The sequence below is a fragment of the Lepisma saccharinum genome, chromosome 1, assembly GCF_977018435.1.
Source record: "Lepisma saccharinum chromosome 1, izLepSacc3.1, whole genome shotgun sequence".
NCBI lineage: Eukaryota > Metazoa > Arthropoda > Insecta > Zygentoma > Lepismatidae > Lepisma > Lepisma saccharinum.
Window position 1 is genome coordinate 81434899 of NC_139229.1, and position 23979 is coordinate 81458877.

At 36.3% G+C, this 23979-nt stretch overlaps 1 protein-coding gene across 3 annotated transcripts in view; it reads right to left on the reverse strand.

Annotated features, from left to right (window-relative positions):
- Positions 1-2125: 2125 nt before the first annotated feature.
- spg (dedicator of cytokinesis spg) overlaps positions 2126-23979 on the reverse strand; it is a 372699-nt gene continuing 350845 nt past the window's right edge. For 2 of the 3 annotated variants that reach the window (XM_083133592.1, XM_083133583.1), the window contains 8 exons: positions 21745-21960; positions 17962-18093; positions 16532-16743; positions 9075-9225; positions 7085-7293; positions 5997-6175; positions 5040-5119; positions 2126-3571 (listed from right to left, as the gene is read on the reverse strand). In XM_083133592.1, the coding sequence (XP_082989718.1) occupies positions 3179-3571; positions 5040-5119; positions 5997-6175; positions 7085-7293; positions 9075-9225; positions 16532-16743; positions 17962-18093; positions 21745-21960 (1572 nt within the window). In that variant the 3' untranslated portion in view covers positions 2126-3178. The remainder of the gene's footprint in view (positions 3572-5039; positions 5120-5996; positions 6176-7084; positions 7294-9074; positions 9226-16531; positions 16744-17961; positions 18094-21744; positions 21961-23979) is intronic. The other variant, XM_083133601.1, reaches the window with a different exon arrangement.

The following is a 23979-nucleotide window of genomic DNA, read 5'->3' on the forward strand; positions in this document are numbered from 1 at the left end:
CATTCATAAATGTAACAATACAATGACATAATTTTTGCACTAAGTTACAAGCTCTTTGTAGATGTATCAGATCAGTAAAATAATCGTCAATTACCAGGACAACAATACATTGACCAAGAGTAATTAATATTCCATTCTTGGAATTTCCTGAAGATAAAACAAGCTGCAAGTAGCTGTCAGATATCTTCATTCTCGGCCTATTTTTCATTTTCCTCCAAAGGATGTGGGAGCAATAACATTGTGCAATGCCATTTTTATTGTGTGCTATTGTAAACAAACAGGTAATTTTTTGAGATAATGTAAGCACTTAACTCTTTGGTATGAGAACCCTCTTGTTCATACAGGGTGGCATATATTGTATCTACCAATTTGAGTTGGCAACCCTGCCAGAATTTATTTGTGCATGTGTGGCATATCTACATTTGTGGAGACTTGGGAGTTTGGCAATTAGTATACCACGGAGCGTTGGCTGGTGTAGACGCAGATTGTGGCAACGGAAGCCTTCATCCAAACAGGTAGCAGTCACTGCGGCGGAACAATGAAGATCGCCATGGATCTGCACACAGCATTCTGAGGTGGGTTAGACAGTGGAGATCCATGGGTAATGTTGTGAAATACGTGCTATTCCACAGGACATGTTAAGACACACGTCATGGAAGACTTCCCGCATCGTCTCGAACAGTACATTCAAGCAGAAGGAGGACATTATTTTCAAGGTTCACTATTGTCTGTACTGCCCATTTTATACTCTGTATTAAATGCCAATGAGTATATTTTTATTTCATAATCACTTGCCATCTTTCCGTTGTCATTTCAAGTTGGGAGATACAATATGCGCCAATCTGCATAACAACACATAATCAGATGCAAGTCATCAATATAGGTGTTTTGAGATATCATGTAGTACCAAACACTGTTCAGCTTTATCAAGAAAACATACATTGAATAAAGATCATTTAGACTTGTCTAGACAAAAATAATGTCTTGGGGAAAAAAATAATCAGAACACCATTCAAGAAAACTGTGGAAGTGTTGCGAAATAGCAACAGGAAAGACATGTTCCCCCCATATGTGCTCAGAAGACAAGAGATATGTTATAAATGCTAATTGTAGCAATGAGATTGGGCAAAGAACTAACAAGAAAAACAGCGAACATGTTTAAAATATTGCCTGAATATAAAATGTTAGGTTGTAACAACCAAGTACTGCACATATGGTAGTATCCGTGGCCTATTAAGAATAACATGAAAAGTACTGAACACAATAGAAAAATAAGACATGAAACTTATTTTTTCAAATAGAACCTCCTTCAATTCACAGCATATGACTGCTCAACTTAACATATTTTAAAATTATATGTATTTGACTATGCAAATTCTCCCAAAATTTTTATACCAACACTCACAATATCAATACGAAATTCAACCAAAACAGTAACTAATGCTTACTCAATGTTTGTGACTAATGACTGATGAATTTTCCGTTACAAAATACTGCACATTTAGAAAATTAATGAAACAACAATGTGCATGACGATTTTTTTAATATTCAAGAAAATGACAAAATTCTGGAAGCTAGTTATACATACTAGAAACATAAGATAGGTAAAATTTCCAGCAGTACTGATTCATAATATTCTCGACTGATTTATCAGATTCACTGCTAACCTTCAGTGCATGTGAAGAAAAGAATTACTTAAAATCTTCAAATCTGCTTGTATTCTAATTACAAATACAATTCTGGAAGGGGGACAATAAGAAAGGCAAGTCCAGGTATTTACGGAATGAATTTTAGCACTAGGAAATATAGAAACTTATTTAATTGCCATTCAAAATACTTCAGCAGAAAAATTATAGGAAATGAGAGGATAAATTAATTTCCTTCTGTAATTTTCTCCCTTCTTAAGGCTTTTCTCGTACTAGATTTCTTTTTAGCACTATTTTGTATTTTTGACTGTACTCAGTAGTGTGCCCAGGATTTTCGAAAGGGAGGGGTTACGTACACTTTTTGTGGTAGTCAGGTCTCATTTTGCCACCTTTTCCTACCTTTGATGTTATTTTTTTAGGAATACTGGACCAAAAGGGGGGGGTTATAACCCCTACCAACCCCCCCTTGGGCACGCCACTGACTGTACTGTTGTGTACAAATGGCTATAAACATTTCATAGAATGTTTCAAATACATGTATACAAATTATAATTGTTCAAAGAAACTCGTGTACCAAAGAAAAATTAATCGTATCATTACACTCTCCTTTTATAAAGAAGCTAATTACCGAATTTCCAGCAATCTGTGATGATCGATGAAGTTCATTTAATGTATATTATTGGCTGTAGCCCTTTTTCTTGTTATTTCACAGTTTTTAAATTGTAAACATCATGTAACATCATTTGCAGAGCCTCATAGTTATTATAAAAATCATTCACACCAAAAACGTAGCAGCTTAGATATTGTTCACCTACTTGAGCAAGTACTGCCATTCCTAACAAGGTTCTATTTTACAGAGTGTATGTAAAATACACATGCAAGTGTGTATGCAACTACATGCATTGCCTTCTCTTCATTATTTATTCTTCAGTTGCTTGTAAGAAGCTACCACTTTCATATCGCAAAGGACATACCAATAATCGTTTCTTGTAAATTTAAATTTTAGTTATCAAAAAATTAACATTCTCTGTCTCACACTACCCATTGAACCAAAAAATTGAATTGTTCAGAAACAAAGTATCTATACTTTCAAAATAATAACAATAATAAAAACGGACACCATCTTCTCAACAGTGATCACACCTGGACTAGTATCAGTAATACTATTTACAACTTCTCTTTCACTCCTATCTTACACACTACATAGACATTTTTTCTTTTACGGTTTTTCTTTAAAAATGGTTGTGACATACAAACATCACTCTTCACCAAAAAGATGAAGAATATATATATTTGAATACATAAAAGCTGTCATCAGGATAACATCCATCTGGACAGCAACAAAATTATACACAGGAAATAATGGTGTTTGCGTTTGTGCTCCTTTGGATTTATGGCTTGGGAAACAGCCTGGTTTGAGGAAAGCCTCACACGGAATGATATGAGATGAAGTAATGGAGAAATTCCCATGGGTCAAATCTGGCTTCCTCCTCTGCAACTTAGACTTTCCATTCTCCGTACAGGGCGCTGCCTCAGGAGGGACTCGTCTGCAGACGAGGAACCGAGTAATTCTCGAGAGGAGTACAAGGAAGGGAGGAAATCCCGTTCTCCTGGACCAGGGGGGTGGTGGGGAAGCTGGAAGGGGTGGAATTCCTAGCGAGGGTGCCGTGGGGACTGCTCATTCCGCCTGGCGTGGTTGGGGTGAGTGCCGTGCTCAGGAGGTTCGAGGAGATGGACAGAGGAATGCCGGGTGATGTCAGAGGCGTCAGAGCTTTAGGTGGGATTGGGGGAGGTGGGGGAAACTGCTGACTTCGCGGGGAGAGTATCGGGGGAGAATTTGGAAATTCGGCTTTGAAGGAATTTTCACATTCCAAGTTAATGTCCACTGCTACAGGTTCTATGTTGAATATGGCTGGGGCTGAGCCCTATGAAAGAAAAACATTGACAATTACTTCTCACATCCAATAACCAATTCATTAGGTAGATAGAACCATGCTGCTGATCATGACTGTGTTTGCTTAGTAAGCTCATATTGACTTATAACAATGTAAAAATTGAAATCCACATAATCTGATTACAGGCAGCAAAAGTAATAATTTAACAGTCAGAAGAGTTAGGTATTGTAGACTTTATATCTTTGAATTAAACTTAATTCAAGTCTTTTTACCCAATACTCCATAAAAGGATTTCTTAAAAAAAATCTCTTGTTTGGGAACACCACTGTGACGTCCAAATCTTGAAAAATGACATATGTTGAGAATTCTATGATGAAATTCTAAACAGGTGTAAGCTTTCAGAATTTGGAATACCATAGTGGTTTTCTGAAAGGTGAGAAATTTTCAAAAACTACTTTGCTAGTGCAGGCTAAAGATGCACAATGGCCTTAATGCAAATAAGGATGCAATAGTAATATACATGGAATTAAGTGTCTTGCCAACAAATATTTTAGGACTTTGGCTTACGTAGTTCTATGGAGGGATCATAGACAAAAAATGATTAGTAGTATATGTGGAGGGGAAAACTTATTAGCCTCATATTACTGTATATATGACCTAAACTCCTACTGTGAGGAAGGGCATGTATCGTTAATCACATAAGTCACATAACTCTACATTCAAAACAGCCACCAAAAGGAGGCTTCAAATTCATTGTAAAATGTTTAAAGCATGCTTCTTTGACAATTTTTATGCTGTTTGAGACTCATGTTAATGTAGTCATGCTTCATGTACTTTAGTATATTCTACTTAAGGTTACAGTTGAAAATCTTTATTGTCATACTGGAAAGAGGATATGTAAAAAATTTAATCTCCGGTATTCAGTTCATGATGAAAAAAACATTGAATCCTACCTGCTATTGCTAAGACATGCAAGTTGAACAGTATGATTCAATTTTCAACTCTGATAGCAAATGTAATTTGTATCATAATATGTCATTGCATTAACATACTTTTGCAGTTAGTCCACAACATAACAAATGCATCAAAACAAGGGATAAACACACACACACACATGAAAAATTTGCATTTTACAACTTCTCATTTCTATCCAGATTCAGACTGGAACTAACGAGATCTAATCAATTTGTTGCTGCAAAATTGAGTTTGAAATACACTGATTTAAAATATGTGTAAAAGTTTGCAGTGTGCATGTAACTGCCTGCAATGTTACCATTTGGTGTTAGATTTTGCCTAAAATAGTTCCACACATAAAAATTAATAATGCTCTACAGAATTTACATGCTATACTCAACTATTCAGGCATAAACACTATCTAAGGTCTAGTTTCAAAAATACTATATATATATATATATCTACAGGCAACATAGTAATTATGCACACACTCAGGCACACTAAATCAAAAGTATCACTACTAACATAGAGTCTAAAGGATTACCTTCTTGACTAATCTTTTAGGTGGTGCTGGTGGAATCTGGTCTGTATCTATGAATAAATTGTTGGTCCTTTTATCAAGGGCTGTAAAGATGGAAAACTAAAATGTCACAGCGTAGATTCCCAGCCCTATTTCACGATTTATTACAATTTATCAAAAACAAATACATGCTACAAGAACCCGCCAACTATACAACATGCTTAACTATTTATTTTCTTGTTCACACTTCAACATCTATTTCCTACTCCTAATGTTTATTATCTGTCATGCTGTCATGAAGTACTATTTCAGTAATGATAAATGACCACAATCTGCAAACATGAATCCATATCACTAATGTATCATATATATCCAGTAATACCAAAAAACACTTAATATTCAGGGACACTTAAATCAGTGAAAAAACACACACACCAGCACATTTATATATACCTAATATGACATCTGAGCGTATGCCAAATATTGCATAATAATTTTGAGTCTTTTCTCTTCTGAAACGATTCTAAAGTTATGGAAATATGTGCTTAGGTGGTCATCCCACACTGAGAACATAAAATGATGAGATATCAATGATCCAACAACATGTTTATTTCTTGTGAAGAGGCAACTAATAAGTTACTATATATACACAATAGTGAAGATGCTTTTGTCTTGCAGAGTTCTAATCACTGCTTCTAACACTAAACTATATCTGAAAGCAATTAGAAACAAATGTGGTATATAAAACAAACTCCTTACAATCTAACAAAATTGGAGAAAGAAAAACGTTTTGGAGCTTTAACTGTTTATGAAGTTTTAATGAACTACTCACGTCAATAAAGACAAATATCACAAATAATATCAGAACATTTTGAATGTATCCATGCATTTGAATATAACAGTAGATTGGGACGCGTTGGAACAAATGTACACAAAATGGATGAGAAATGATAGGAAGTGAAAAGTACTAAAAATACTTACTGCATCCCCGTGGAGGAAGAGGAGGGGCCTCGTCCATGGAGGTTTCAGACCATGAATTCCTCAGCCCGTCTGTTGTGCTGGGCAGTGAATGCCTGAGTGGTAACTTTGGACTTGTGGGCTTGCTCAAACACTTTGGCTTTGGTGGACGCGGTACTGGTGTATCAGTCTCATTGGTCTCCCTTCAAAAGAAAAAAGGCAGAATCCTTTTATTAACACAATATTTACACAACCTTCATTCTTTCATTGTGAAGCCACGCATATAGCATAATTTAATGATATCTATTACAAAATGTCTTCTAAACTTCTTTGTAGCTGATTAGTGGTGGCTCATTCACATTCGAGTTTTCTGGACTTTTAACCACCGTTTCAAATTTTTAAATATCTACATTTTGGAGACTGAGTCTGTCTTCGTACTCAGGGTAGTGTGCTGTTCTCTAATTACTCATGAGTAAAGGCATATTTTGTTTTTGACGAAAATGCCAAATGTGAAAGAAGAAAAAAAATGTAGTGTTAATTGTTCATGTTTTTTAAAAGATGTGAGATGTATTTTGATACCATGTTTTATCATGAAATAATGCAAAAGGAACTGCAAATATACTCTTAAACATGAAATTTAAGGTTTATTTACTAACACAACACTTTGTGAAGTCTGAATTACCCTGAGAGTTATACAAGTCACAGAAAATTGATTAATTCTGCTGTTATATTTGAGAAGCAAAAATGGACTCCTTTACTCAGGAATAAACTTAATATCCTGATAACTACATAAAATGTGCTATTAGAAGTGAAATGTTCATTTTTTGAAATAAGTATAGTTTTTAAATCAAATTTAGGTTTTTATTCAACATTGTAACACCGAAATGTCATTTTATATATCGCTCTTGATCCTGAAATGTGACTAGTTTTTGTACTGAAATCTTGATCTTTTATTCACCATAAATATGTGGCTCTAGTCACGAGTTAAAAGTCCAGAGAACTGAACATGTCTTCTAAACTTGTATGCAATATGTATGAAACACAATACACATCAATCTGCTTGCTCAAATTTATTTATCAAAACTCAAAAACTGTTTACAGTAGCTGCTGACCTGGATTTCATTGGCGGCAATGATGAATAATCATTTGATCCTCTGCATGGAGTTCTCGTGAGGCTCCCGGTCGTTCCAGCAGACAATTCGGACACGTTGTTGTAGCCAGCAGATCTTGGGCGAGATTCACGGGATGGAATAGGTGGAGGCAAGGTCAAGGAAGTCCTCGTTGGAGTTCCTGGTGTGCCGTTCATCTTCTCCAAAAGCTCCTGAGATGAAAACACCAAAATAGTGAAATTTTTATAGAATCTTTTTGCAGTCACGTTCACAGTAAAATTAATAGAAACTGTTTCTCATACTCATTATAGCTTTTAATAATCAATGTCTGACACATTTCTCATGGTTTGGTCACAATATGAAAAACAGTTTTTATTACCAGTATATGGTGTCCGGAGTGGTACCTGGCAGTTATAATATGGTGAGAGTAGATAGAAACAAAAACATAAATTTTGAAAGCAAACTCAACCAGTTTTATTGGAAGCAGTTACAGCTCAGTATAGCTTAATATATTCGTAGCTCAACATGAGCTCTGTTTGTTGCATGGAGAATGTGTAGCCCACATTCCATCTCCCTCCACGTGTTTTGTTGCAATCTGAACAGTTACAGAAGCAAGAGCATTTTGAATACGGTCCTGCAGTTCTCGTAGATCATCTATATTTTGTCAGAATGCACCATGTGTTTGATGTACCCTCGAAGAAAGAAGTATAAAGGGTAACATCTATCTTCTGCAGAATGTCACTGGCAAATTAATATTTTTTCAGCTTGTTATCTGGCTTAATTTCATGCAACAACTGCACCTTGTATGCGTACAAACGTAGCCTTTTGTGCAGAACTTCATGAACAGTGAACTTTGGAATTTCTAGCTGCCTGCTCACCTCCCTTATTGACTTCTGTGTGCTATACATGCTTTTTCCTGTACTGAAGCCATTTTTGTTTGAGTGACACTAGCGCTGCTACAGCTGGTTGTACATGCATGAAAATTTGCTGAATCAAACTCACAAATGTACTATTGCTCTTGCAAAGCTTTGTTAACAAAAAAGCTCAGTTTGTTGAAATGTAATAACTATTTAAAAACTGTCAGCTACAATCTGGACATACTGTGTATTAAACGTCAAGCAGGAAGGCAATTGAAAGAGTAACTTACTCTATTCTAGTAGTATACTGCACTAGTTTCATCAGTTCAGTTTGCATGTTTCTTAGGGCTGAGCTAATACTACCTTCAACCGATACCGATACCAGCAATGATTCCCACCGATACCGATACTGATTCTTGAACATTGTAACAATTAAAAAGTCATTTAAAAAAATTGATGAATATTAGTGTGTAAGTATTTCATTCTAATTATATACATTATTTTACCATGTTTTTAACTTTAAAATATTTAAGAATTATATCAGAATATTAAATTACCTGTTATGTAATCACAAAATTCAGTTTTTTCACAAAAGTGGTGAAAAATGAAAATAAACTTCGAATTTTGCATGATTTCGAGGATAATTAGACCCTTGAAAATGTCACGTGTCAGTTTTGCAGAGTCCGTGAAAGGCCAAAGTGATGCAAAGGTATCAGTCGATTTCGGTAAATTGCAAGTACTTTCCAATACTGATACATCGGTATTGGTATCGGCTCAGTCCTAATGCTAATACATTTCAACAATATATACTAAGCCTGTACATTGTTTTACTGTATGGCTAATATTTGTACTCTTGAAATGCTCAGAATACACAAACATTTTACTACAGAATGAAGAATGGTTATGTACAAATCAAAGTTCATACAATCAATAGTGTGGTACCATTTACAATTATAAAAAAATTCAAATAACAAATTTAACAGCATACTGGTTGAATCTTCTAATAATAAATTGAAGCACTATTATTCTCTTCTTTTCATTTCTACAATTCAAACAAGTCTCATATGTCTTACACGTAAACATAACAAGCAACGTAGGCTATTGTTATTTATGATTGAGAGCACATGCAAAAATACCATTGGCTTGCTGTAGATATCCTCATCGTCTGTTCCTAAATCATCCGGTACAAGGTGGCCGTACACACTGCTGCTGGAGGTAGACGACCGGTTGCTTGGTGGATCTGGAGGGTTGGATTTCTTGTCGATCGGCAATGGAGGTAGTGGAGTACTAGAAAGATGAAAAATATATCAGTTTGCATACATAATTTTCTCTGAATGGCATTTTCATTTTATATTTTTGTTATGTTTCATTTCTGCCATTTCAGCTTGTCATGAAGATGAGGACGAGTGATGATTAAATAAAATTGATGGGATTGTCAAGAAGAACACTTAAGCCTATGCTAGGACTCAAATCCATGACCATTAGGGGTGAAATTGGAAGTTTAGCATTTGTACATTTGGCTACCGAGTCAGTAGTTTTAGCCTTACATGTTCAAAATGAGTATTTCTGATAACAATGATTGTAAGAGTGAACTGAAATAATGGTTGTATAACAAAAATATATGACTTAAAACTGTTTTGGACCACATCCAAATGACTTCAAAGCTTAACAAAACCAGTTGTTTTCAACAAACCTAAAAACGATGAAAATATTGTGCTATCAACCAGGTGAGTTGTGGAAAAGATTCCAAGCTTTTGAGAGCTAACATCACTCTCAAATTCAGGGTAGAAGTCGAGCATTTATGCATACGAGGGTAGAAGATAAGAGTGATGTTAACTCTTAAAAGCTTCGAATCTTTTCCACAACTCACCTGGTTGATAACACGAGAGAATCTTTTCATCATTCGTCACCAGGAAAGCTTCAAGACTTCAAATCTAAAAACATTTGGAATCAACAAATGTAGGATACTGGGAATCAAGAAAGGGAGAGTTTGCAAGAAGTAATTCATAATTAATAGACAACACAGACATACAAGAAATGCAAACTGGAGATGCCTAGAAATGCCTAGGAATTAATCAGGGCAGCACGACAGAATGCAAAAAATGAGCAAAGTCTTCTGAATGCAAATTCGTCTCAATTCTAGAAACTCAAAAAAAGCCATAAATCCCTATGCCATGCCACTCCTTTGGTAGGGGTTTATCCTAAATTTCCAAGTGAAGGTGGGGGTAGGGGATAGTGGAATTTTAAGAGGGTGTAAAGGTAAATTTAAAGCCAAGGTGAACATAAAATGGAGTTTTGTGAAAAAAAATTGGGGATGTTGCAAACTTTGGGTAGGGTGGATAAATTTTAAGAGAAGTGTGAAGAAAGTCATGGTTAATCTGGTGACTTAAACCCAGTCATGGAAGGCTTCATGATAGCCACTAAAAACTACAGGAAACATATCATGAAGTCAGAAACAATACTTGCCCAGACATAATAAAGCAGCAAAAATTATTTCCAAATTCTCTGTAACAAACACAACATTCAAATTGAAGACAAAGCACATGACCAATTAACATTCAACACAATGGCACACATAAGATATACTGGAACACACAGATTGTCACAGACAGCCCCATCTTTGCAAAAGAAACCAGACATTGTCCGAGTAGATAAGGCAGAAGAAACTACATACCTCGTAGACATAATTCTTGTTGAAATTGTAGAATTTTGCTCCTATTTACAGTTGTTTCAAGAAAGCACATGGAATTTTTTATGTAACATTTCAGCAGAACATGACTCATTTGGTTTATTTTACTTCGCATTTCTGTCACTTTCTATTTGCTAAGAAAAGGATGAGTGATGACATGATGAAGAGACACAAAAATCAACTATACCCAGGCTGGGATTCGAACCTGGAACCCCTGGTGTTCTAGCGCACTGTGCTAACCACTCTGCCACAGAGGTCGGCTTTCAGTAGAATACATGCCCCTTTCATCACACTTCTTTGTAATTTTATAAATGTTACAGTTACAACAACAGAAAAAAATTAACAAAAAAAAAAATTGTGCAATAAATCTTGTCAAATACTTCTTTGGTACATAAGATGTTATTACATTGTTGGAGCCTAATAACTGCATTGATAGTGTAAAGAGGAATCATATTTATTCCCTATAAAGTCCGAAATTATTTAAATATAACGTGTTTTTTTCTTCAAAAAACTAAAACAAGTGGACAATGATGAAAATTCTGATGAAAAAGGAATTGTTTGCATAAAATAAAAAAGAGAGAGAGAGAGAGAAAAGAAAAAATGACTTCAAATTTGTTTTTAAATCTTCAATAAATTTCAAATGCACAGTTGATAGATATAAAAATGTGAAAACCACTTACATGGAATTGAAAGGAATACATGATATAATTTGTTCATGTTCAAAGGATTGTATCGGGTAAACCACAAGACAAATGGGAAACAGATGGCATTACCACGATTCAGGTACTACAAATTTAGACCCTAGAACATCTTCATCAGGTTACATAATTGAGGAAAAGCATGTGACAAAAAGATAAATAAAACACAGAAGACATAGACTTTTAAAGGAGATACTGTTTCTTTTTTGCTTTTGTTAAATTTCTCCTACTATTATAACTGTAGCATTCATCAAATTACAAATAAATGTCTGGTGTAGGCAGTGACGTGCGGTGATGTCGACACTTGGGGTAGCAATTAGTGGCGTACCCAAGGGGGGTTGATGTGGGTCATACCCCTCCCCCCTTTAGGGCCCAGTATTCCTAAAAAATAGAACATCTAAAACAGGAAAAGATTGCAAAATGATGAATGAGTACAAACAACAAGTACACATAACTCCCACCCCCTTTCGAAAATAAATACCGATTTGATTTGACTACCAAACCAGAGATCCTGGGTTTGAATCTCGGCTTGGCCATGGGCGTTCTTTGTGTGTCCCCTTTCATCAATGTTATCATATCATCTTCGCGATTATCCAAAATTAGCAGGAAATCGAAGTAAAATAAAAACAAATCAAGCAATCAATCAATGATTTGATTTGATTTTCGTTACTTAGCATCCCTTTCTTCTCACGTTTGGTTAATCGCAAAGATGATACAATAAAATTAATGAATGAACAAACAAAAGAACACCCATGGTGTCATAGTGCGTTGTGATAACCACTCCCCCACGGCTGGATGATTTGTTGGTCGATTTGGTGTTTTAAGTCCACTTTATGCACAGAAACAAAACAGGTAACAAAACATTTTTTTTTGTAGTTTCTTCAATAATATTCATTTGGCTTTTTGAGTTCTGGGATACATTTTTCATTCCAATTTATTTCATTATTCACTGCAGAGTGCAGCACATAGGAACAAGAATGCATGCACATCACGGGTTCGAATCCCGGCCTGGACTGTTCTTTGTGAGGTCTCTTCATCAATTTCATCATATCATCACTCAACCTTATTTTCGTGATAACCAAATGTGGCAGAAAAGCGAAGTAAAATGAACCAAACCAACAACAACAATATGAATGCGAGTTCTTTTGACCAAATAAATATATCCGGATTTATGACTGTTTAACTTACCCAGGAGGCCGAGAGAGAGCCTGAGCAAATATTTGTTATATTTGGGGTAAAAAAAGCATAACATTATTGTCTGCACATAATACGTTCCCATTTCATAAAATAATACAACTACATGCCATATTATGCATACATATTGTACAACGTGTAAAAAGTTGTGTAAATACAGAGAACGTAAGTACTGCAGAAAATTTTCCCCCATGTTCTTTTGAGGATTTACAAAGAAATCGCAGGGAAACCAATCTCCTATCTGTCCTATAGGAGATGGACTGGAGGACCTGAAAGCACAGGCTTTCAACCATTGGGGTGGGGGGCGAGGGGACAAGGGAGGTAGAGGCAGAAATTTTCCCTTTCCCTTCTGGCGACCGATTCTACCTGGAGCTGGTAAGGTGCAGGAAGAGCGAGCTAGCCCAGCTTTGCCCGCAGATCAGACCGAGGGACGAGAAGCATGTGAAAAAAAAGTGTTGCAAATGAACTGTGGCTTTAACAAGACAATAAATATTGTGATTTGAAAATAATTAGAGATGTGAGATTGATTGATCTATCTGTGCTAGACTAGCTACTCCTCAATGCACGTCACTAGGTGTAGGGAACGTGTTCTCCCAAAATGTAAATCAGAAAATGCATGCGCTTGCTTGTAACAACTGTAGATTAGACAAAAAACTCTTCATACTCATACCTCTCGAAAGGAACACTGAAAATAAAATATCAGAAAAAATATATAAATATAATGATCTTGACAATGAGATAAAGTACCTATGGAAGTAGAACAATGTAGTTGTTGGTCCAATCATCTTATCAGCAACAGGGATTATGCAAAAAAAGAGACGTAAAAGCTGGCTGCTGACACTACCTACAGAAATGTGTGATCCTGGACAGTGGACACAGAGGATTACTGAACCACCCAACCTCACATTGTAATACTGCAGTGCTGCCATTATTAGATTACTACTTCAACTTACCTAGCTTACTGGCCAGGCTATTAATTTGCAATTACAAGATAAAATTTTCGTTAAACCACAGACTTAAGAATTTAACATATTTTTCATGGCTGACTATGTATTTTACAATTTGATACATGGATCATAGTGTGGCTTATGGCCGAGTGCACCAACGCCGATTATTTCGAAGTTCAGATGAGCGGGATCAATTTTGATCCACTCTAAATGAACTTGGTTTAAAGATTTGCATTGCACCAACGAAAAACGACGTTCAAGAGATTCCGTTCAAATGATCCGAGATTAATTTGTAAGGCTATACCTGATTGGTTGGCTAAAACAAATGACAATCAAGAACCCCACCGAATAGTGTGATGTGTTAAAGTATCAACGTGTAGGAGAAGAAAGTAATTCGGGCTACAAACTTATCTGAATTTGAGAAATGTACTGATCAACCTTGTCGACGAGTACAAGGATGTAGTAGGGTGTAAAGAAATAATAATCTTAAAAAAGAACTGACGGCATAAGACAAAAGAATAAGGAGAAAGCATGGAACCTTCTTCTACGGGACTTCAATGCCTTACGAAATGCATTCGCGAGAGAACAGCGTACGCTGAAACTCGCCCGCTCAATAAAGATATTTTATTATTATTATTACTGTATTGTGGTAAGTATTTGAATTTTTCATTTCTTAATTCTTATATATTTATATTGTCATGTCGTGTAGCAACACCATGTAGCAATATCGTAACATTGCTCTGTTCTAATTTACCTTGCACTTGCACATGTTTTGTGTTCTGGGATAGAAAGTACAATATTTAGAAAAATTTCGACTTTGCACCACAGAACCACAAATTATTATTATTATTTTGGCAGTTTTTAGTTTACTTTACACAACTCTCGAATTATCAGCATTGTACATCCAACATCTCTAGCGTTTGCACGCCCTCGATATCACTTTCCGCTTTGTTTATATTCAAAAACAACTGCCTGCAGTCGAAGCGTCAGTATCGTGAACCAGGATCGGCCATCAAAACGGTCTCGAATGGCCGTTCAGAAGATAAACTCGTTTTGATGTTCCTAGATCGCGATCAAGTGTTGAACCGTCTTCGTGCAATGGAATTTTCCAGTGATCCTTTCCCGATCCGAGTTTAAAATTTGATCTTCGTTCGTGCACACGGCCATTAGTCCTTGTATGATGTATGGTTTTTCTGTATGTGGAGAGCCAACCTAGGCACAATTTCAAGTATAATTTTAGGACAAGTTATTCAGATGGTTATTTATATTTTTAGTAGGGATGTGACAAATCAATCAATACTATTACTAATACTAATATTGGTATTAGCTGACATGGGCATATCAGTGTATCAGTTTACTGGGAAAATTACTAATATATCTATAGTAATTGAGTGCAAGGTTCTACAATTTTCTTGTAACTCACATGCTCAATTTTTATAAACACCCACATACACAGTTCTTTTTTCCAAAACACAACCCATTGTAATCACCCGGTAACACACATTAATTATGGACCTTAATGAACCACTTATATGTTATTCAAAGTAAGGTAAAGTAAAGTGCATATAGCACTGTGACATGGAGGCAAATTTTGGAAATGTTGGGGGTAGAGCCCCACACATTCTCGATTTTGGTCTTTTTGGATGCAATGTGGTCAGCACCAGCTCCGGCCACCTTTAACTTCCACGAACCCATTGATTTGAGGCTTGGTGAGCTCCAGAGCCACTTTATGTGGGAACAATACTGGTAAAATTCTGACCTTAGATCACCAACCCTGGGAATCGAACCCCGGTCTCCCATGTGGCAGTCAAGACACCCTACTAACTTAGACTACCGTGGCTCTATGTTATTCAAGGAACATTTGCAATTTTAAATTGGATTGGCAGAATATTGGTTATCGGTATTAGTAAATTTCATATTGGTATCACCAAATATTTCAGATCAGTTTATTCTTAAGTTTTACCACATTTTAAATATATATATACACAAAAATCATGTAGGAGACGGTAAACACTTACCACAATAGAACAAAAAGTCTTATATTTCGAGGCTATAGCCCCATTGTCACATGTAGGTAGAAATAATGGAAGTAAATAAAAGCGAAGAGGCACAGCATACTCATGCCAGCGTCTGCACAGTGGTGTCAGAAACAAGTGATAGAACATGGGTTTTACGAGCAGATCCTATCACCAGTGTTTACTGCAGGGTAGATGGTGGGGGGGGGGGGGAGGTGCGGATTGGTAGGGAATGGAGAAATGCTTATTGGGTATCCACCCAGCAGTAAACACTGGTGAAAGGATCTGTTCGTAAAACAAGTGTTCTATCACTTGTTTCTGGCACCACTGTGCGGACGCTGGCATCAGTATTCTGTGGCTCTTCGCTTTCGTTTACTTCCATTCTTTCTACCTACATGTGACAATGAGGCTATAGCCTCGAAATATAAGACCTTTCTTCTATCATGGTAAGTGTTTACTGTTTCCTACACCATTTTTGTTAATCCGCCCTTCAGGCACTCTTTCTCATTCTGAAGTTTTTCTGCATCTTGTGAGTGTTTTCTCTCTCCTCTTTCACTTTATATATATATAGATTCTGTGTGCCTGCACTTCGTGACACGACTTCTTTCTTCTCTGTTGACAATGCGGACACTACCGCGAAATATCAAACTTTTTCTTTTCGTGTGGTAAATGCTTACTGTCTCCTTCATCATTTGTGTGTGTGTGTGGCTATATATATATATATATATATATATATATATATATATATATATATATATATGTCTCTTTTCAAAGCAACTGTTCTCCAATCAATCTGCAGCCTCCTCCTAAATCCAGGCCTGATAATATTTAATTTGTATTTTTTTGCTATTTAGATCACTTTTCTGCCACTTTTAGCTAATCACAACAATGAGACGAATGATGATTGGATAAAATTGATGAAGAGATGCTCACAAAGAAATCCCACATAAAAGAACTTCAGTGGCAAGATCGAAAGTTGACCACTGGTGTGCTTGCCACCAAGGTTGCATTAATTAATAATAGTTATAAAAGCAACAACAAACAACTTACTTTATAATACTGGTTGGCTTCCTTGTTTCTATTACAGAGTCTCCATCTGCTCTTTTGGTTGGTCCCACTGTAATTCTGTGTCCAGGCGACCCCATGTCCCGAAGGCCCTGTCTTAGCTGAGTGAAGCGCTCCAGCAGGCGGCGGTGCAGTGGCTGGACACCAGAGGGAGCCAACTGCCCATGCAGAACCAGGCCACTGTCCAAAATATGAATCTGGAATGACAACAAAATCAAATAAGCACTTCATGCAAAGGAGGAAAAAAGTGGGGGAGTGGGGATGATGAAAAATAACAAGAAATCAGCTTATCAACAATTGGTTAACTTCAGTTTGCATCATACTGATTACATTGCTATGTGTTTTGAAGCATTTTTTGGTGCTTCCTAAATAGTAGAGATGTGACAGATTAATCAAGACTCTATCGGTATCATCATAATGGTGTGTCAGTAAAATTATCGATAATTTTCCCGATCTGATATCTATAAATATTTTACAATTTAGTGCAATAGTGTGCCATTTTGTAATGGAAATAAAGAAATAATCTCTATTCTGTACTTTTAAAAAAGTGAATGTTAACTACTATGCAACTTCTTTTAAATTACAAAAGCTTTGTTCACTAGTAACATACATTTATTGAGGAGGTCAATGAATCATTTGAATTTTATATATGATCGGTAGAATATTGGTTATCGGTATAAGTTAATTTTATATCGGTAGTTTATGGGTATCGACTAAAATTTCACAATGGCCCATCCCTACTAAATAGAAATACTTTTTCTTTGTAAAATTAATTATGCTGAAATTGGATCTACTCCTACATTTGTCACTCTCCATGTGCGGAATCATGTAAATTTGTAAAAATAATTAGGCACTCATGAGTTATTTGTGTACAATAATAATAATAATAATTCCATTATTTAGCAGGGAAGTTCAGCCGTAGGCTGCTCTACCACCTAACCTTGCCATGAGCTACATAAGAAAATATAAGTATATTATATTATAATATATGAATTCAGATAGGCAGAATGATTGAACTAAAGAGAAATAAAGAATTTCACATATACCTACAATTACGAATATATTCATTGCAGTAATATTACTCATAAAATAATATAATTGTGAAAGAACAAAAAATATTAAAAAATACAAATGTAAAAAAAATATATATGACTAGAGAAATACTGAGGAAAAAATACAAATGTAACTTGTTACTTCTCCATACACACTGTATGCATGTATTTATGCATCATCTTATTAAGTAATTTATTAAAGATGCCAATATGGCATTAAGTTCCAAACTAAGTATTTACTACTTCATAAGTAAAATTTTCATGCTAGCACGTCTCTTTTATTTATTTCAGTAATCATGACAGTTTTTAAGCCTCCACAGTTTCCACAAAACTTTCACAGTCTTATAAAAATGAACACCTTACCTGATCCATGATAAGGGATTTCAATTTGTACACATGCTCTGAAAACTCTGGATGTGTCTTCATGAACTCTGCAGAGAAAAATGCTTCCTGATATTTGGAAATTCCACCCATCACGTTGGCATCAATAATACCCTGGAAATAAAACAAGAAACACGATTTAGCAATTTCTTTGTATACAGTAGCATTACATAACCTATTTTTTTCTAGCCGAAATATTAGTGTGATTAAGAAACCGAGATATATATATATATATTCAATGCAATGGGTTTTTCTTGAAATGGCCCAGCGTTAATTCTCGGCTGCTCCATGGTACGGCGATGCTGTCAGTTTGCAAAGATGGCTGTAGTACTCAACACGTTCACGTCGTATGAGCAGCAAAGTGTTATTCGTTTTCTATGGATCTATTGAGATCCATAGGGAAATGCAGCCAACGTATGGAGACAAGTGTGCAGGCAGTGGTGGTGTTGAGTTCGAAAATGGCTGAGAAGACCATCATGACAATGAGCAGTCGGGGCATTCTCGCTCCTCGCTCACAATGGAAAACATTGCCTGCATGGCAAACAGGACCATCGACAGACTTTAGTTATTTGAATGGGAGATTCTGGAGCATGCACCATATAGTCCACAACACGCCACCAGTGATTTTCATGTGCTCGATCCGCTGAAGAAGTTCCTGGCATGACAGAGGTTCACTAGTGACGATGAAGCAAAGGGCACTGTCCGGCGATGGTTCCAGGATCAAACGGCCGAATTCTACAACAGTGTCATCTCCAAACTAGTGGTGCAATGGGACAAATACCTGAACTGCTGTTGTGACTATGTGGAAAAATAATACAAGGTACATAGAACAATTCCTAAATTTTGATTTCGCTGCATGTTTATTACTTCGACTGAAGAAAATTGGGGCAAAGACTTTTCGATTTGCCCTCGTACATACAGTGGTATGCAATGTTAGGCTCCAAATTATTATGTATCTGTCTTTTTCTTCCTTAGGATTGCCAGAAAACTAAAAATATGAATGAGAAGTTGTAGGACACATTGTTCAAGAATGTAAAGCAAATTATAGGACACCACTATTCAAACCTGTAAATAATATACACTGTGTCCCAAAATGATTATAGAGGTTTCAAGTAGTTGGTATATTGCAACAGACGAAGGTGAATGTTTATATCATACATGTACGATAAAAATGCCTGTGGAAGCTTGCTACCCTATCATTCATTTACCACCAGTCACAGCAGCGTGTGTGTATTACAAGATGGTGACTCCCATGCAGAAGTCCTTTGTATCATTGAATTTTTAAGGTGTGGTTCTGCTGTTGAGTTCACAGAGCTTTTCGCCGGCAATTTGGAAGTGATCCTCCGTCTGATAACAACATTTGTCACTGGTTTAATAAGTTTCAAACAATTGTATGTGTCTGCAAAATGAAGAGTTCTGGACGTCCAAGTGTGTCGAACGAAAGCATCAAGAAACATTGGACTACCGGGTGGATGTGTGCCATGTCATGAAAGGTGCTCACATTGAACATTTATAAGGTACACTATGTACACTCATTGAGTTGTTGTTTTCTCCCATGTAAGCTTTGTCCTTGTACCCAACATATAAGGGAAATTAAACAACTATGAAACCACAATAATCATTTTGGGACATACTGTATTTCCCAAGCAATGTTAGCAAATAATGTCAAATTGCCATGTGATTTTTTTAACCGAATTCTTGAGTACACAAATTCAGTATTATAAAATTACCACTCCTTTGTGTTTTCAAGCATATTTCCAAGAAACTTTGCATATCTTATTTCCCTGAGACTTTCTATTTCTCCAACAGAAAGATGTATTTTCTTGATGCAACTTACATGATACTCAAAGTGATTTTCCTTAAATTTTTCTCATATGCTGGAATAGGACAAACATGAAGGGCATAACCAGGAAAAAAGAGGAGCCCTGATTTTACATTTTTCTGCATTGTCCATTCAATATTGATGGTCCCAACATAGTAAAATGTTATAAAATTTTCATTGATTTTACATTTTCCTGCATTTTAATTTTTTTCAGCTTGGTCCCCTGAAAAAGGTAACATCGAGGTTCCACTGTATATGGCAGCCTCTCTATTCCTTTGTGAGTCTAAGTTGAAAACATGTTTGTATTTTTCTTGATTTACATTGCTTTTAAACCACTTCTGGTAAGTTGTGGTGAGGATGAATGATGATGATTAGTAGCAGGGGGTATTTAAAGATGGGGTGAAAGGGAACCCATTCTGGTTCCTACATTCCCCCTACTGATAACTAATTTTTGGTATTTCGTGGATATTATTCCGGGTGTTTCATAAATAATTGATGGGTTACAAAAATTTATTGGAAGTAAAACTACTTAACTTACGTTAATGAAATCAGTCCAGAATGATTGAGGAACGCAAACAGTTTGTGCGTGTATGTTTTGTTAGGCTGAGAGTTCACATTCCTGTAGCAAGGTGACACTCAAAATGTTTTGTGCAATTTTTTGGTCCCTAAGATCACCGGACCTTACACCATGTGACTTCTTTTTGTGGGGTTTCATCAAAGACAGGGTATTCATCTCACAGATGCCGTGTGATATTGCAGCCCTAACGATAGCAACGATAGACACTATTGATAGGCCCATGTTGATGCGAGTGTGGCAAGAAGTAGACTATCGTGTCGATGTGTGCTGTGTCACCTGTGGTGTACACACTCACATACTGAACATTTGTAGGTGTCAAAAATAAACTGTTTCTAGACGGGCTTCATTAACGTAAGTTCAATTCTTTACTTGCAACCCCTCAATTATTTCTGAAACACCTGGTACATCCAATTCATACAATATATTTTCTTCTACTTTACGTCATTGCAAGCATGTAAAAACTTTTCAGATAAGGCTCCCCTACCACTTGAAATTTTTGAAATACCACACTGATTAGATGAAACCTATGAAGGGGGCTGGACTTGTTCCTGGGGCCTTTGGTGTTGTGACAGTGAATAGACCATTCAACACATTCAGCCACAGAAGTGGCAATTGCATTGGAACAAACACTGCATTCAATATTTCAAGCTGTTTTTTATTATAACAAGGTTTATTGGCAACACTGGTCATGTCAGAGGGCACTACCAGGTGTGCCCAAATATCTGGTTATGTTATTCAATCAATGCCCAGATGAAATAAAAGATTTGAAATTTTTCATACAAGAAGATAGTTAGATTAGTTTTTGTACAATAAATTTCAAATATTTTATTTCATCTGGGCACTGATGGAATAACAAAGCCACACCTGCGTTGCCAGTACACCTTGTAATTAAAATAAAGAACTTTTTTATGAATGTCATAATTAACTCCCATAAATAATCTGTAATGCATAAATATTTATCGTAATTTCATAAATGTTATAAATACCCACACAGACCATCGATACACATTGAAAATTATTGCAAGTGACTCAAGTTTGTTTTTATTTCGAACAAAAACTTTTCTATACCTTAGTAACTTTTTCCGTATACTGAACATTCATATAGAGCAGGATTTTTCTTGTTTAATGTTTATAAAATATCCACATAGACAAGGTAATACCCAGTGTAAGATTCATGTCTATCGCTTCTTGTACAAAAGTAACGTACATTCAAAGTCTTGGTTGCATGACTTTTTGGACACCTTGTAATAACTGACTGCAGAAGAAAACACTGTACAAAATATAAATGGCGACACAACATCTGAAATAGTGTACACTTACATTGCTGGATGCAATATTATTGAAGCTTTTATAAATTTGAACCCACCTGTAGTCGCATACTGAGTGGATTTATGTTCCTCTTGGGGTCAGAAGAATACTGAGATATGAGTTGCCGCAGTTCACGATTCACGTTCTCCATTGTCTCGCAGGCATATTGCACCGGAGGGATTTCTTCCACTTTCTTGTCGACCACTTCGAACCAGCGCAGGATTCCAGGGAGGGAGCTTGCTGTCACAAGGGTTGTCCTCTCAATCCACAAGCTCTGTTAAACAATACATTGTTATGTGGTTAAATTAACTTCTTACACCAAAACATAATTCTGTATAACTTATGTTTTATTGCAAGTTACATGGAAATATTATGAGAGATATGTGTAATTTTTAAAATATTACCAATACTTGACGGCAAATTTCAGGATGTTTGGAGATTTCTAGAAAAAAAAAGCTTTACAGTTCCACAAAACTATTACAAATATTCTAGCAACAAGTAATGAAGAAAAGTTTAAAAGATTCTCTCGGGCTATCGACAAGGTGAGTTGTGGAAAAGATTCCAAGCTTTCGAGAGCTAACGTCACTCTCATCTTCAGGGTAGAAGTGCAGTTCTGAGCGTCAACCTGCTGTATATACGTTCGTGGAGGATGGATCCCAGTGAAGATGGCGGACCAATTGGGTGGCATGTCTGCTGCATGCACGCTTCCGGTTAACTATCACTAACCAAGCTGGGTCCAGCTTGGGGAAAGCATACATTGGGCAGATGGGTAGGACAATAGAACAACGCTGTAAAGAACACCAAAGCTACATCAAGTATTTCCATTCTGAAAATTCAAGACTAGCAGAACATTCAATCAATGAGGGACATAGATCAGATTTCAGCAACACAGAAATCAGCCTAAACTTCAAACTACTGGGACCGCATCATCAAGGAAGCCATAGGCATTCATGAAGAAAAATATAATCTTAATCGCAACACGGGGCCCTTCAACATGGGGGAACTGAGCATGCTAGAATCTAGATTAAACTCAGGCTAATTCAAGACGTGGCCGAGGTTTTTCCAAGCTTGCTGGGTTTTTACTCAGGTTTTTACTTCTCTCTCTTGTAGTTTTTTCCTATTTCTCTCAAATTTCGACACTTGGTAAAAGTTTTCTTTAACAAGACTATAAACCAGGAAGCATGATACCAGATATCCTGCAGGTAAGTTCGCTAAAACTAGTGCATGCCTGCATGGAATGGAGGTTTCCCCAAGGGAGAAATCCGGCTCGACTGGATCTATTCTGAGGGGAAGACTACGCCTAGGCAAAAGACCAGACATGGGGCTATGATGTATTTGGAGAATACATTAGTGTGTAACGGCCTTGTGAGTGATCGGTGATTTCAGAAGTATGACGCATTTATGTTTAACTGGTGATTGACAACCAACCTGTGTGTAGGACTCTTGGGGAATAGAATGAAAGGGAATAAGGAAATTGTTAGTTGTTGTGGACTTTGACGATGTTGTGAAATGTAAGTTTATTGATAATTATGTCTTTAATAATTCAATTATTGGAGTTGGAAGATATTGCTTCTTTCTTGTGTAATAATGAGTTGATTTTCCTGAAGGTGGAAAATTAAAATATCATTCATATTTGAAGTTTATTATTAGGAAACTGCATTGCTGTGATTAGCCATTAAGTGAACATTAATGATAGCAACTGAACTGATTAAAGTTTTCTCACACACATAATAGCGATGTAGAGTGAGTCGGTGTTTCTCTTTGTTACCAGAAACTGAGAAGTCCGATTGAGTAGAGAAACAGAATTACCAGAACTTTGCACAACAGGCCGGTTGGGCGTGTGTCAGAGAAAATTTGGCGACCGTAAAGGACTCAAAGAATAAACAAGTCTTGCTATTTCTACGAGTTTTAATACAAAACTATAATTATTCGCAATTGGGAATGCAAATAAGAACTCTATGCAGTGAGAGTAAGAAACAAAAAATGGAATCTCTTAACTGTTGTAATAATAAGGAGAAAGGTGAAGATGTAGTGCTTCAGTGCTCCAAATGCAAGGAACATTTTCATCAAGGATGTGCCAATTTGAAGGTACTCGCAGAAGTGAACTGTCTGCGGTGTCAGCAGAAAGAAAGTATTTCGAGTACAGAAATGTCAACATTTGCTGAAAGGATGTTCCAGATGTTTGAAAGAATGAATGAAGAGCAGAGAAGACATGATGAAAAAAGGAAAGATTAAGAAAAGAAGATAAAGAGGAGCAACAAAGGTTAAGAAATGCAGATAAAAAAGAGCAGCA